The 15,520-nt window shown below is 53.2% G+C and overlaps 2 protein-coding genes across 2 annotated transcripts in view; one reads left to right on the plus strand and one right to left on the minus strand.

The window, feature by feature from the left end:
* The window catches only part of AURANDRAFT_62418 (hypothetical protein), a gene marked incomplete at both ends in the record, with an annotated part of 12,485 nt that extends 8,970 nt beyond the window's left edge, over window positions 1-3,515 (plus strand). Inside the window, 4 exons of the mRNA XM_009036204.1 lie at window positions 881-997; window positions 1,957-2,060; window positions 3,015-3,076; window positions 3,477-3,515. Coding sequence (XP_009034452.1) covers window positions 881-997; window positions 1,957-2,060; window positions 3,015-3,076; window positions 3,477-3,515 — 322 coding nt within the window. The remainder of the gene's footprint in view (window positions 1-880; window positions 998-1,956; window positions 2,061-3,014; window positions 3,077-3,476) is intronic.
* An 8,368-nt stretch (window positions 3,516-11,883) lies between these two features.
* Window positions 11,884-12,225, minus strand: AURANDRAFT_21962 (hypothetical protein; the record flags this gene model as incomplete). The annotated part of the gene is made up of 1 exon (XM_009036207.1): window positions 11,884-12,225. One exon carries the CDS (start codon window positions 12,223-12,225, stop codon window positions 11,884-11,886), a length of 342 nt encoding a protein of 113 aa, XP_009034455.1.
* Between the last annotated feature and the right edge of the window lie 3,295 nt (window positions 12,226-15,520).

Below are 15,520 nucleotides of genomic sequence, written 5' to 3' on the forward strand. Positions count from 1 at the left end.
CGGGGCGCGGCCGCGGCGCAGCGGCCTGGCGCGTCGTACCTGGGCAGCACAAGGGTGAGATATTTCCCAACTCTGGCGGCTGCTATCTCGGTCGTTTTCCGCTCGTTTCGGCTAGTTTTTGGACAGCGATCATCTTTCAGAGAGTTCTCAAGGAGTGGGTGTTTCCTTTGACGATTCATCGCGGATACTAAGTCGAAGTGACTATGGATTCCCTCGCTGCCCCGCGTCGCACGCTGCGCCGCGGCACAGCACCACTGCGTCCCGCGGCCCCAGGCCCGCGCTGCCGCCCGTGCGGCGCAGCGCCGCCCGCGCACACGCCGCCGCGCCTGGCGCCTCGCCCTCGCAGAGCTCCTGCTTCTCGCGCCTGCGGTCTTGCGGGGTCCGTCGGGGTTTTCCCGCGTGGCGGACCGTCGGAAGGAGACGCCGGTCCTTACCGCCCGAGCGACCCGGGCGCGTCGCTAACACACGATGCGTGAGTGCGAGTTGTGAGGCAGGCTAGAGTCACTGTTATGATGGGGTGGAACATGCGAGAAGCAAGCGAGCAGCTTCTCCGGAACAGACCGAGTACGACTCTTAGACTGTGGACGTCCAGCTTAAGAAAGGTCCAGCGTAACTAGCTAGCATCCCATTACATACCAGCACCACGATCAGGGGATTTCCGTCCACTTGGCCTTTCGTATCTCCCACTAGAGCCAAAACTTGCGACTATTCTGTGAAATCGAGTGGTGTCCAGCTTATATGCAACGAAAATCAATGGACATGAGTAGCCCCATGGTGTCGCAATCCTCGGTAACTGATTTGGAGCAGCGGTAATTACTAGTAATTACCTATGAATTACCGTCCTGAGTATATTCTCGGTAATTTTAGCCGGCGGTCATAGCCACGACATGAACCTGGACATGAAGGCCGCCATCGCCACGTCCAGCGCGGAGCCGCCCGTCGCCGAAGTGATGCAGCGCCTGCTCGACAAGTACGCGCGGATGCGCGGCCGCGCCGCGTCAGTCCATGCCGGAACGCGACGAGCGCAGCCCCGCAGCGAGCCAGCCACGAAATCTCACGTTTCTGTGATCTTCGGTCCGCCCGCCATTTTCCAACATCCGGATACAGCCGTGCAAGTAGTGTGCGGACTGAGATGAATGGTTCTGCGCCTGAGTGGGTGCCCAATCAAAGGTGTGTCGCTCCGCATTAAGATATTGGCTGTGATGTAACGGCTAGTAGGGAGAGTAGCCCCCTTGATCGAATAGGTTCGTCTCCAGAGATTCCTGGTACATCATTTATAGGGGCCAACAATGCACCGAGCGGGCGCGAATTTGCGAATAGCGCTGAAGCTCGACATTCGTCTGATAGCAAAATGATCGAAATAACCCGAAACGGTTGCATTTTTTTCTTGACGGAGTCACACGTAAAAGCAGAACTTAGTACAGCATGACCTAATGAGTGTCGATGATACAGGCAACGAGGCCCGTACAAGATCTGGTCAGGCCAAGCTTTTCGGAGCTAAGTTCGATCAGGAGGTGGGAAATATTGAATGGGAACTCACCAAATGCTACGACAACAGTCATGCCCCGGCATCCATGGCAGCGCAGGCAAATATGCGTGTTTGTATTACACAGGGCCTGTCTACTAAGGTGGCGGAATTCGTGCGCCGCTTCGGCAGTTGGTTTCCCCTATGCGCTGCGACAGCACCTCGAGACTCAAGCGCATGATACTCTTAAACAACTGGAGCCAGATGATGAACGTTATAATGAGATACCTCCCGAGTATTGCGCCGCATTTCCCCTGGACTATGGAATTCATGCCACGCAAGTTGCCGGCTCATTTGGTTACCTCAGCTCGATATACAAGGTCATAGACCGTCGCTCTGGCCTGCCCTATGCCCTGCGTCGCGTTGACGGCGCTCGCGTTTCCCAAAAGGTAAACGGCGACAATTGAATTGTCACAACTATGGTTCTATAGGTCACCGCTTCCGTTCAATCGCGTTGGCGTGCAGTCTGTCATTCCAATATCATATCTCTTCGTCGTATATTTGTTCATGGCGGAGCAACCTATTTTGTTCATCAGTATTGGCCATGCGCGCAATCACTGCTTCAATATCATTTTGCACCATCAACCCAGGGTATGTGTTCTGGCAATAACTCACCTCGAAGTACCGACATGCACAGATGGCACTTCACTTATTGACGAATCATGTCTTTGGAGTTATCTCTTGCAACTAGTTACTGCAACACGAACCATACATGCGGCCACGATGGTCGACCAATGTCCTCCAACGCAAGTTAGAATCATGCGGACATTGTCAGGCATGCCGAGGTATCGGGCTTTCGCGTATTCTAATCACTAGCAGCTGTGGACGTATTCGTCTTGGTGGCGTCGGAGTAACTGACGTGCTTGAGTATGACGCCTGTCCTGGCCAGTGCTAATAATTTTTTTGGTTAAATTAGTGGGTCCGTCCAGGCAAAAGTGTTGCAGATGGACAGCGGGACGATATCCTCGCTCTCGGACATGTGATTCTAGCGCTCGCAACAAGACCAACTGCAGATTCCACGCTGGTCCGCCAGTACTCTGCTCGCCATGCAATTATGCATTGCTTAAACCATCAGAGGCCACCAAAAATCGGCACATTATTCATCAGGTATCAGTTACCTTATGGACGCAGCGTCTTCAACAAGTTCGCACTATGCTGGAAAGCAGTGTTAGGGCACGTTTTTCAGATACGAGACCATGCAAACAACCCCTTGAAACTTTGAAACTGTGTTCAGGTACTCAAGAGAGCTCCATGCCCTCCTTTTGGAGTTGCTGACTAGACCCCCGTCGATCTTTGCGTTGTGTGACATGCTGTCTGGCCGAGCATTTGATGAACTCGACAGCGCGTACCTCTGCGGAGATGCCTTGGAGGATCACATCACGAGCGAATTTGGTGCTGGTCGCCTATTTCACGTTATGCTCCTTTTGAGCTCCACTCTATTTAAACGTTCTTCAATTATCATCATTTCTTTTTTAAACTCCCTAATTAGGTGGCTGCGCGTACTGGCAAGATACTGGGGGGCGCTACCTGCTTGCGCTGTTTGGCGAGTATGTCTTTGAGCAAGCTAATAGCCATGGGTTTGCAATCACAGACAGCGGGCATGTAAGGTTTTGATTTCAAACATATTCCTCTGATTGTTTCATCCGATAGGCCATTGCTTGTTTGAGTAAACTTGATGTGCGAAGCAGCTGCGTGCCGATAATATTTGGCCAGAAGCACTAATTGTCCCACTGATCGGCACTAATTAGGCGGGGGATCATGAGGAAATATTGCTCACGTCACAAGACGGACGTCCAACAGATCACCTGTGTGGGGTACGCGATATCTGACGAGTCCTGATGTCTTACACACACACAGGCACGATACTAATCACTTCGTTCTTTGAAGTTCGCCTTGCTCTTGAAGAAGTCATAAATTAAATTGACCTCTGCCTTAAAAGTTGGACTTCTAGGCATGCTCGTGGCTCTTTTGTGCTGTGCGGCCGACCTGATTTTTGGGATGGAGGTGTACGCGCCATTAGTCAATGGGCGCTGGTGCACGACAACCATCTGCGCTTTTGACCGGGGGGCAATACCATTCAAGGTCGAAGTTGGAACGAGCTTTTGTCCGAATGGCTCCAGATTTCCTTTGCACAGCTCTGAATGAATGGGTGGCCGTGGGGCGTCGCCCCATATCCAAAAATGCATCAAAGATGCTGCAAAGAAAATTGGGTGGCCAGGAAGCCTTGCCCCAGGCGCTCTCGGACATAAGATGTGTGTTTGAATGGTGTTGCCCCCCCGTCTTTAAATAAAATTGCGTCCACTTTGGTACATGAGTCCCTTTACAAACCTGTTTTGTGGTCGTCCGAATCAGCGAGCACAGAGGGCCGTCCGACGCGCCAGCCGCGGAGTGCTGCCGCAGTAGGCTACATACATAGAGGGCTGAACACCGGAAAAAGTATTAAGTTACTTTAATATCGGCCGTGGCATGATTTTCCCATGATACAAAATTTTTTTTCTTTTCTCCGATGACGCTGGCTCAGAATGACTTAATACTGCAACAATTTTGGTTTACTGGCTCGAAGGCGACTTTCGTAATCGAGCAGGACGCCGCTGGTAGTTAGTAACCCTGCTCCCGACGCTGCGTACAACCGCAAATCTATGGCGAGGTGCAGTTCGCCATCGCAGTACACCCGGGGACGTAGGTCGCGACCAGCAATAGGCGCGCGCGACAATGTCTCGCCTCAGGGCGGGCCAATGAGCACTGCTCTCACCAAGTACCTACAGAGCTCCGGCGGCGTGCGAGGCATGCGCATGTCCTTTGGGCTGGAGACTATGGTCCTGCTGTTGGTCGACCCTGCAGTGAGTCTTCTTCGACAGAGAAGGGGCATGTAGATGACTCGCGGTGAACTTGTCCCCAGGGGACGAGGCGGAAATTTCCTTCAGCAAATGACAGGCCCTCGTCAGTAGGAAAGGTGAGTTTGGAAACAATCACATCGTGGGCATCCATGTCAACCTCATACGCATATCCTGCACCCGAGGGATCCCAATCACGGGTCTTCTCTAGAGATGGGAAGGCGAGGAGGAAGCGCCCATTAGAAAGCTTTCGTGCAGAACCACCATCAACAGAAAATGCATCGTGCGTCATAGCATGTTTCCACACATCGGCCTTGGACTCAAGGTGTGACGATGGATTCTGAAGACCAAACGGAAATTCAAATTGCCAGGCTACAGAAACAATTGAAGCCAAGGGATCGAGCTTATACATGATGGCGCGGGAGAAACACCCCCTTTGAGTCGAGAGTGTGCAACCCGGACGATTGGAACCACCATCGATCATAAGGATATTACCATTCGGGAGTTGAGTGACGTCTAATGGGGAAAAGAATTTGTCAGCATCTGAAACGAAAGTGAAATCGGAGATAGTTTCATCTGGCGAAAGGGTCCACTGTTTGCCAGAACCGTCGTGGGCGAGAGAGAAAACGGCATCCAAGGATTTTGAGGCAACTATGTAATTGCTAAAGGCGCCAGGCGATACTGAGGAGATCTGGTGGTAGTCTATCGGATTTGCCGAGGCACCGCCTGAGCAAGCGACATTTGTGATTGTCTTCCACCCGGCAGAAGCTGGCATGTATGATTCAGGTTCCAAGAAGTTCGACATCTCATAAATGTCTTCTATAGAGCTGGTCTCTGAGTTGTACCTGGAGATCTTCGACATGGCAAAAATGTCATGCTTCGTTATTGCCGTCTCATTTGGCGCAGATCGGGCAAGGACGGTAATGTTGGGTATCTTGACGACATCGTATGTTGTAGTCAGCAAGTCGCGCGCATGCAGCGGCGAAGAGTGGTCTACACGGCACTCCGCAGCGAGGGCGTTATAGTTCACTGGCGCTCCAGAGCAAGCCATCTTGGTCTGCGATTGCATGAGACCGTGGACATCTACAATCTGGAATTGGGAATTCTCCGTGTAAACTGAACCATTCCGTGAGTATTCGCGCCCTTGATCTGTACAGGACGCCGCCGAATTAATTATTGCAACGTTTTCACCTGGTGTAAAATCCCATGCAACTGGAGAGCAAGTATGATAGTACCAAACAACCCAACCTTCAGCGTCGACCGCGACAATGCCCTCAAACGACATCGTCCCACCGGCCGACCCTGAGCCGTTCACCACTATCCCAGGGGAAACAGCGAATGTTGCCATCTCAAATGAGGGGTTTGAGCCACCCAGGTGCAAATACGGTGCTTCATCGAAACGCGGGAAGCCAGTACCACCGGTTTTAAAGTCTCCGGCGTATTCCATCGTCGCGTAATCATCACCTATTACCTGGACGTAGATAGTGTAGTCATACACAGTCTTGGGTCGAAGTCGATACATCTCGAGTTCCCCGATGGTCGTCTCGAGAGGCGTGGTCATCTCGATCATCAGTTTCTCAGTCCACAAAGAAGATAAAGTGGACCCCCGAGGCGAATATTTTGCCGTGACCAACGCCTTTTTTGAGTACTGTAGGAGTGCCCCCGACATCGTGTAGTGCAAAGTCGCCCGCAAAGGCATCAATCGTGACATGTCCATCGCCACGGACGCGCCAACAACCATAGATCTCGAAGTCGTCTTGGCCATGGAACACTCAGAATCAGAGCCAGTAATCACAGATGCCTTCAGAGCGGGTGTCGCGCCGGGTGTTACGAACGCAAGGAAGCCCATCGCGGACACATACGCGGCGAAGATTACGACTGCAAAAAGGGCTACGCGGCGTATCCCGTGTGCGTGGATGTCGCCTCGACGGTTGCTCGTCTCCGTCAAGGTATGTTGGTATCTCACAATCTCTTGACCACGCCCCGCCCCGCCATATTTAGTCTTCATCGAAAAAAGCGTAGCCCAAATTTGGAGAGCTGAGAAGATACTTCAGATATGATAGGCGAAGATAAGTTTCCGTCCACTTGGCCTTTCGTATCTCCCACTAGCCTGAAGCTAAAGGAAGCAAGGTAAACTCCTCCCTCAAGGGGGGGCTGAGCTCGATTCAATTGTGAGTGCTGAGCTCGATTCAACTATGAGTGCCGAATGAAGGCCGACGGACCGCGCTTGGATGGCGCAGCCACCTCAGCCACACTCCCGGAGGGCCTGCACGCTGGCATGGATGGCGCAGCCACCTCAGCAGGGACGGAGAAGGGTAGGCCAGGGCGGGTGCTTCATCTCAGGTTGTGCCGAATCCAAACAGCTGAGATGGGTTTCCGGCACCCATAGAGGCGCCACCCACGGACGTAGCCCGCGCGCGTTTGGCGCGCGTGCGCGGCGCGCGACAGCGCTCGACGCCGTGCGCCCGACCTCGACGGGTCACCCACGGACCCAGGCGGGCCCGGAGACACAAAGGCGCGCGCGGCGGGAGGCTTCACGGGCCGCGCGAACCCGCGGAGGAGCCCCCATAGGGCCTGATCTAGGAGTCACCCCCTTTATAACTTCTGTGTCCCGAGAATTCGCGCCGGCGAGTATGCGTGGTTGGTGCTGGCCATGATCCCCCGGTGTGGTCTAGCCTAGGTGCATGCAGCGTCTTTGAAGCAACTTGTAGCTCAGCAAACAGAAAGTCGGTGTCAGCAACTAGCTAGCTTGAGTTCTGAGGGCAGGAGTTGGGTGTTCTCCGCTTGCGCTGTTTTGCCCGAAGTTCATCAATGACTGACGGAGCAGCCTTGGCAAGTGCATCTTTTGGCGGGTGCTTTGCAATTGAGACGGTGCCATGGCTTCGATCCTCCCTCTGTATTTGAACGGCGGTGGATGCTGCGACTGTCGTTCTTCGCTCAATTCTCCTTGGGGCTGGCGTATCATAAGAGCGGGCGAACGCAGTAGACTTCGTGTGCTCTGGTTCGCTTGGATTTGCATCTGGATCAAAGAGTGGCAGTGCGTTCTTGTAAGCACCGTGTCGGATGCCACTAGCAGATAGCGTCCCAGCCGCTACTTTATCTATCGCGTTATGTAGTTTCAGCCTTGCGTCATCCTTCCATCTTGCCTTGTCACCCGTCCCATCGTTGTCGAAAGCAACCTGCGAGAGAACGCACCAAACAGCACGCCTAGACAGCAGGATCAATGAATTGCGTGCATGATCGCCAGAGGACTCTGCACACGTGCAATTCTGTCAGATCAAGCCCATGAATTGCGTACTTTGACTTGAGGTCTGCGATGTGGATCCGTTTTAGAAATGCCTATTAATGGTATAGAAAGTTGAGCTCGAAAGTGGCGCTGATCTCGGTCGCACGTCGTGAACGCGAATGAGCCAAAGTGCGCGGTTATTGATGAGCCTCCTCGCTAAAGCCGGTGTAACACCCGCCTCAAGCAGGCTCTTCAGGCTCGAATTGGTCATGATGTCCTCCGGGACAAATGACCGCATCGTTCGTAGAGCCTCTTTGTTGAGCGGTGTGTTCTGTGCCTCCCATGCCAAGGCTTTTTCTTTTTCTTCGCGTGCGTGATCTGGATGCGCTCGCACAAATGCCTATGTTCACATATTTCAAGGATTAGCTGAATCTTGAGCACAGGAGCCGCCAACTGAGACACGGATTGCTCGCATCCCATTCTTCCAGCTCAGACTCGGCGTCTAAGTCGCCTCGCATGAGGCGCTGAACAGCGGCGTGGAGCTTTGCCTTCGCATCTTCGAAAGAAATAACCTATGTTGATGATGCTATGGAGCACGTGCCATCTTGGAAATCAAAAGGAGACTTTGACCTTGTCTATCGGCTTTAGGCCTGCTGCCTCTAGCTGGTTTCTAAGCATCTCGATCATCGTCTTAGAATCGTCCTCTGACATACCTCTTCTCATTCCAGCTGAAACTTCCGCCTGGATATCCTTTTTAAGGCGCTGCATTTCCCTGCCATGCGCGCTAGTGAGTGCTTTGAGCTGAAGTTTAAGTGCTTCTACCATCCCATCCTGTTCTTTCGCGGAATTAATCTTTGTGTACAGGTTCGATTCAACATTGTCTCTATTCGTGGTCACAGAAGCTGCGCGGGCAGCTGCGAGCGCGCTCCTAAGTCCACCGATTTCGGATGCATGTGCAGCTTGCGCCGCTGCGAACGATGCGTGGAGGGCAGAGATAGCATCCCCATGGTCCGCATGCGCATCACCAGACAATCCTTTGGGTAGTGCAGCCGCGAGCATCCGCCCAGTCTGATTTGGACATTTAGGTCGAGTTGGACAATCAGGCTGCGTGTCCTCAACTCTATTATGGCTTGCAGCTTCTAAAGAAGGGGTTTTGGTCTGATCTCCGCTATTGGGCGCACTAGTTGAGAATCTGGCGCCCTCAACAATGCTCCCTTTTTCACTCTTGACAGCCTTTAGGTTTGCAGCAAGTTGAGACACCTTGCCTACGCCTCCGCAAAAGCTCGTAGATGTGGCGTTGGCTCCATCGAGCTGTACGCGCAGCGCGGCGATGGAGCTTTTCCCCCGTTTGCGAAGTTGCGTTCGTGTCGCGGCAATATGACCTGTGGACGGAGCAGCTAGGAAGATTGCTCGCGAATAATTGTTTGTTCCGGCGTTTGTCACTATCTGCCTGCCCTGGTATTTCTTTTCTTGAAGGGCGGTGGCTGAAGATGCTGAAACCTGGCAGCGGGCACGGTGCAAAGCGTCTTCCAGCGATTCGATGCGGCTTGAATAACCTTCCGTCTCACCACTTGAGGAAGATGATGGCTGGCTGCGGACGCGTGCTTGATGGCTCTGCTCATCTCGTAACGCAGGCTTGGTCGCCGCACTACTCCCAACCGCCAGATTCCTGATGGCCTTCAGGCGACTTCTCACCTCAATGAGCCGATCAATAGTTCGGTCTATATCGTTTCGAAGGATAGCTCGTCTTGAGCGATCAGATGCGGGCATGTGAGCTACAATGGGCCTTTGCCGCGTTTCTGTGATGTCATTGGCAAACGCCTTCGCCACCTTTTCACGTGGAACTTTCCTTAGGACAGTCGGCAGCGACAGTACTGCCCGTAGACTCTGACAAATGAGTTCCTTTTTCATAGCAACGTGTTTCGCATCCATCTCAGCAATTTCACGCCGATGCAGATGCTCCTGGAGCACCTGGGAGCGCCCAACATGCCGACCTGTGGATTGCCTCCTTGGCGAGCGCATATCTTCGACCGCCCCTCTTGCGGTATCCGCAACAACATCCAACCAACTAGGCCCAACCAAAAGACGTGTCAGCCCGGCTACAAATGAGCTTTGATGATCGGAGCATGACGGCGGTTGGACTGAAGCAGCACTTGACTTGTGTGGTAGCGGCAAAAAAACATCATCGGTTCGGCAAGTAAATCCCTGGCAGGTGTTATTTGGAGCCACGAGTGCGATATGCGTGTCCACGGAGCCATGAACAAGTGGAGGACTTTCGGAGTTTAGACCATTTGAGAGATCATGGAGATTGCAGAACTCAGATGATCGAGATTCGGAGTTGGCGCCCCCAAGCCCTGAAAATATTCGATGCCAAGCCCGCTGTTTGAGCGGGATATCCCCTTGGCATGAGACGGTCAAAGTTGGGCAGTTCAATGCGTTCTCATGGCTCGATGGAAGTCCCAGGTCATCATTTTTGCTCAGTTGCAGGACCTTGGGGCTTGGGATTGGACCCCTGGCCTCATCTCCAAGCGATCTCTTTTCGCTGATCTCTTCGTGGGACGGCGGCGACCTCTCTCCAGTGTCCATTGTAGCCACCGGGTTGTCATAGACTATCTCTGTTGTCTCGCGTTGGAGAAGTCGAACTGAATCATCTGAGGGTATTGAGGCCGCAAGGTCTCCATTTCTTAAGTCATAATTCTCGCGGTCGATCCCCAGAACTGTGGCGTGATCACCGCCATTTGGGACTCTAAACGATGTCAGCTTGCCATCACCTGTCATGTCTGATAAATCACGCGTCGCCGACCGGACCGTCTTCGTAAACTTCCCTAGAGCACGTTGGGCTAGGTCCGCCATGGACATACTGTCGATATCGCTATCCTCAAAACACATGCGCTGTCAGGCTACTAAGTCTTATGATGCGCTGAATCGATGGTAAATTTTAAATGAAAAATTTGCAGTGCGTGTGGCATCTCCCTCTTGTTTAATAAATTTTTTGTACGTTATATGTGATATCCTCCACTGAATGGGCGGGCTCTGGGGACTCCAGCTGCGGTAGGTGGGACCAAAATATGGTGGTAGTCAGGAGGCACGTGGGCGGACATAGGGTCAACGAAGCCTGTGAACCACCCGCTCTGGCCAATCGGCAGCTGGAGGGCTGCTCGGCCACGACCTCCATCCGTCGAAATTTATGATCGAGCGTCAAAACCACCAGTTTGCTCGAGCTCGAGATCCAAACTGGCCGATAGAGCCAAAACAAGCATATTTCCGGTGGAGTCGAGTGCCAGTGGTCTCCAGCGGCTCCAGGGGCACTACCCCCACTACCACTACCACTACCTAACCCCATTCTCAGAGCACCCATCGTAGATCAACATGACATTAGTTATCGTATTTTGTGCATGCCTCTTGGTGGTAGTTTACCCTCAGCCTGACTCCTGACTAGGGTATGGTAATAATTAGTTAGTCGACTACCTACTCAAGCAGGTAGACTAATCGGACCGGGGCTCTTTGTCCTCATTCGCTGGAGTTAAGTGAGTAAGAAAGAAAAGGAGCAACGCCATGGAAGTTCAGATATATATCCCTCGTCGTTCGCTGTAACTATCATAAGGTCATAACAGGGATACGAGCCCTCTGCACTGCCAACTTCAAGCTAAGCCAGCCAAGTTACCTTAGTCCATTCTCCCGCCACACCGCGCTACTTTCCTGGCTAAGCAAAGACTACCTGTGCAAAGTAGCTTTCTAGTCGAGTAAGATAATGCTTGGCATTACGAGTAAGTTGAGTGAGCCTCGAAGGCCCATCCACCACGAAGTCCCCGAAAGAACCATGCGACGTACCTCGCCTCGTCGGACGTCACGGTGTCCCGGGGGTCCCTGGGACGGGGGTGACGCGGCTGACTCGGATACTACTCCAAGGCTAGGGCGGCGTCCAAGTTTCCAGCGTCTGACGGTTCTCCCGTAGGCCAGCGAAGTGAGCGCGTCGTGGGACATCGGTTGTCCCGGCCACGGCAAAGGCCCGTGGAACGGCCTCGCTGGAGCGTGTGACGACGCCGTCGACGAGCCGCGCGAGCGGCAAAACCGCTGAGCCGCTCATAGGCACGATCAAACGCAAGCTTAAGCAGGAAATCATCGACAGGTCGCTCGTCCTGGAGTCGGCGCACGACGTCTACCTCAGAGATCTTCGGGTCCGAGGAGTGGGCGGAGTCGCACGAGTACGAGAAGATCTCGCATCATGACAGTTTTGGCGCGCGCGAGGCTCCAGCTGCCTTAATCACGAACTTGCCGTCCACTTCTTGCCTTACGGCTTACTCGCTCCGAAGAACCCCATGGTCGGCGGCTGTCTCTCGCCGGCCCATGTGCCACACGGTCATAGCACGGCGTGTAACAAAGGCCGGGCGCACTTCGTGGACAAGAGTATCCGCGCGGAAAAGAACAATCGTTCCCGCGGTCGGACAAACATCAACACACCTTCCTGTTTTTGAATGGAGTCTGAGGTGCCCGCCACGATGCGCGCCCCAAGTCTGTGCATTGAGGTAGGCAACGACGGTCAGGAGCCGACCTTCGTCTTTGCCACAACGCCCATCCCCATCAAAATTATCGATGTGGGGGGAATATGCACACCCATCACCACCATAGACGGCCAACATAGTATCAGTGCTTTCACTCAAGACGAAAGGAGCGTGTTGTCGACTGGCATCGTGGGCTTCATGTGCTGAGAGCCAAGGCACGCACCGCGCTACAAAGGCATTGATTGCGCTCCGTATTTCTGCGAGGTGCGTAGAAGCACTTGCGCTAATGTCAGTTAGCCAGACAACCTTATCAGCGCGATCTGCAACATTGGCACCGCGCGCTGCGACTTTACCAGGCGCCAGCTTGCCAGAGGTATCGAGATGATCGACTTCGGATCTCCCTCTTGTAAAAGTTTCCATCAACGTTTTGGCCACGCGTGTAATGGCAAAGCCGTTGCGCTCAATTCCTGCCGCAACAGCACGTGCTGCAGTACCGTCCGCATCAATGAGTATTGATGGGCCCGTTGCTAGGTTGCTAGGACTAGCAACCTGCGAATGCGGCCTAGGTGGTGGTCTGAGCACATCGACAATACTGCCGCCGCCTATACTACGTGTCCTTCTTGACGGCGAATGTCGACTGTTGCACGCTAATGTCGCATCTGCACACCCAATAGCATCAAAACGCGTACACACACCGAGCGTGAGTTGCCTTGCTACCTCAATTCCATCTGTGAGAGCAATATAACGATGGAAAAGATCAGCTGCCACGTCGTGTGCATAACAAGGCTCGTGTGCTGACACGGTATGCGAGAAAATATCCCTGCAGTCGCGGTGAAATGACGCGGGGATTGGTGCATTGCCAGCAAACCACGAATTTGGAAAGTGGCCTAGCGTATTGTACCTACTCTCCGCCCTATCGAACCGAGTCTCTGTGATGGCACGGGTAGACCACTTCTCAAGTAGGGCAGCAGAAGAACATACAGGGTAGTGAAGCACTTTGGTATCGTCCGCGCACGATGCAGCGGTCGGTCCTCGACGCTCATCGGTTCTGAAGAGTCCAACGAGATTTGAGGCCCAACATTCCAGGCCGTGTGCGTCCCCTGGCAACCACTCGTGCACCGAGAGGGGTTTCGCGCCTAATAGCGCGAAAGGTACAACCATGATAGCGACATCGGACGCATACCTGGCTCAACGCGACAGCCAGCCTTCCCATTATCATAAAAGAGGAAATACGACTTATGAGTTTCGTGTCGCTCTTCCCAGAACGATGTACAGGTGCCACCTGGCATTGAAGCAACTGGTCTCTTGAACAGAGTGTGTGCTGCAAAAGGATTGGAAGCTCCATCGACCTCGGGTATAGACTCCCAATTTTTGAAAGTTGAGCAGCGAGCACCTGCAATGTTCAAGCACCAGAAGACCTCTCCCACTCGCCGTCCAAACCCGGGGTCCAACAACTCGTCCGCATCGAGGTGCATCAACCAGTCGACACCACATTTAGGAGCCAGCACTGCGATAGCATGCCATGCAGCGACAAGTTGTCTCGCCATTACTTCGTCCTGGCAGTGTGGCCCAAGCCGTTGGGCCGCAGCGGGCAGCCGTAATAATAGATCTTCACGTCCGGAGGTAGGGCATTCAATCACGCATACTCGCTCTCCACACATCCGAGCCGCTGCGCCTGCAGCCACATCCTCCCCTGGGGCGTCCATGTAAACGAAGATAAAGTCGAACCCTACTGAGAGGTGGTACCTGCACCAAGCGCCGAGGGTCTCGTTCACGCTTCGGACCGTCGTGACTAAACCAACACAGGCATTTCCACATAAAACCATTTCAGAATCGGCCCATGGCTGCAGCCACGCGTCCGGCGACGCTCGAGGAGTGCAGCTCGCCTTTGGACTGCGAGTTCTGGTACCAGGGCAGCGAAGCAACGCGCTGGTACCAGGGCAGCGTCGCACCGTCGGCGACCCCCGGCTGGTCGACGCACACCTTCACGTACACGCCGGGACAGGGCACGAGGGGCTACGCACAGCCCTTGATTCTGCCCGAAACTGATCTATTTACGAGTTGCCCTACCGCGCAGTGTGAAAAACAACCATAGCTAGCCGCACCGACACCCGGGCGGGAATCCTGGCGGGACTCCTGAGATTGTTGCATTTTAACCTTCCTCAGCCACAATTACTGACACTGTATTTAAATCGCCGGATAGCGTAAATACTTGAGCTATACTCGCGCGTCAAGGCGCGTGAGGGCCCCTATAGCCGGCGCGAAACTCTTGGCAGCGACGCGCCCGAGCCAGTAACTCTTGAGCTAGTGGTAATGTAAGCATGATAATCTGGTGCATCCATCACAAATTGCTGTAAAGAGCCTGTAAAGCTTGCTCTCCAAGCTTCTACTTTATCTGGTACATCCTCCAAACTCCTCGGAAAATGCATGTCGTTAGGCCTGCTTGCCTCCTGAAACTCATTATTAGCCTTAGAATAGCTAAATTCCTTACTGGTGATGATACCCTTGGAAAAATGTCTGGATTGTTCTGAACTGAGTACACCGGGGTACCAGTTAGAGTTGCCCATAGTTGGGTCGCTTAATTGACTCTCTTTTAGCTTAGCATCTGCTACAGCATCGGCATTAAGAAGTTCCATAAATTCCAGTTGCTTTTTGCTGATGTTGGACTGGCGGCCCTCGCAAAATACTGGTCATTTTGTCAAGGGAAGTGCCCATCAAAGCTAGACCACGTTCATTCTGTTGGTTTCTGCGTTCTGATGGTGTTTGCTGTCTGAGAGCATCAAGTTCAGCCGGTTTTCTAGCAATCTCAGCCTGATGTTCTTCTTCGCGAAGTCGTTCTTCTTCTCTCTCAGTTGCTGCAAGAGCATCTGCATCCCGCTGAAGTCTTTCTTGACGAGCTGCTTCTTCATCTGCTCTCTGCTGAGCTATCTCTTCTTCGGTTGGTTCAGGTTCCCCGACCTAGAAAGAGAAGGAAATTGGGAAAAGGAGGAAGGACCCCCATACTAAAATGGGGACCTTGGGACTGAAGTCAGTCTCATGAGGATATGAGACTGCAAGGTAGGAAGAAAAGGGAAAATAAGGACAGTAGGGCAGATACAGGAGAATCTTCCTCCTGAGATTGTTGCATTTTAACCTTCCTCAGCCACAATTACTGACATTGTATTTAAATCGCGCGAGTATTGAGTATTAAATTTTAACATGACGGCGCCCTTGTCGGCACGGTCGTTTTCGCAGCTGCTCGATGAATTGCAACAGACCCGGGACTCGATTGCCCGTTCCATGGCTGGTGCGTTGGAAGAGACGACGTCGCAGGGCGATGGTGCCTACGAGGGGCAGATGCCTGCGGTTTCCGTTCGAGGTGCCGACCAGCGCGGGGCTTTGTACGTACGCGTGCGCGACGTAGGCGCAGATGTAGACGCACCAACCTCGCGGA

The sequence above is a fragment of the Aureococcus anophagefferens genome (assembly GCF_000186865.1).
Source record: "Aureococcus anophagefferens unplaced genomic scaffold AURANscaffold_4, whole genome shotgun sequence".
Taxonomy (NCBI): Eukaryota; class Pelagophyceae; order Pelagomonadales; family Pelagomonadaceae; genus Aureococcus; species Aureococcus anophagefferens.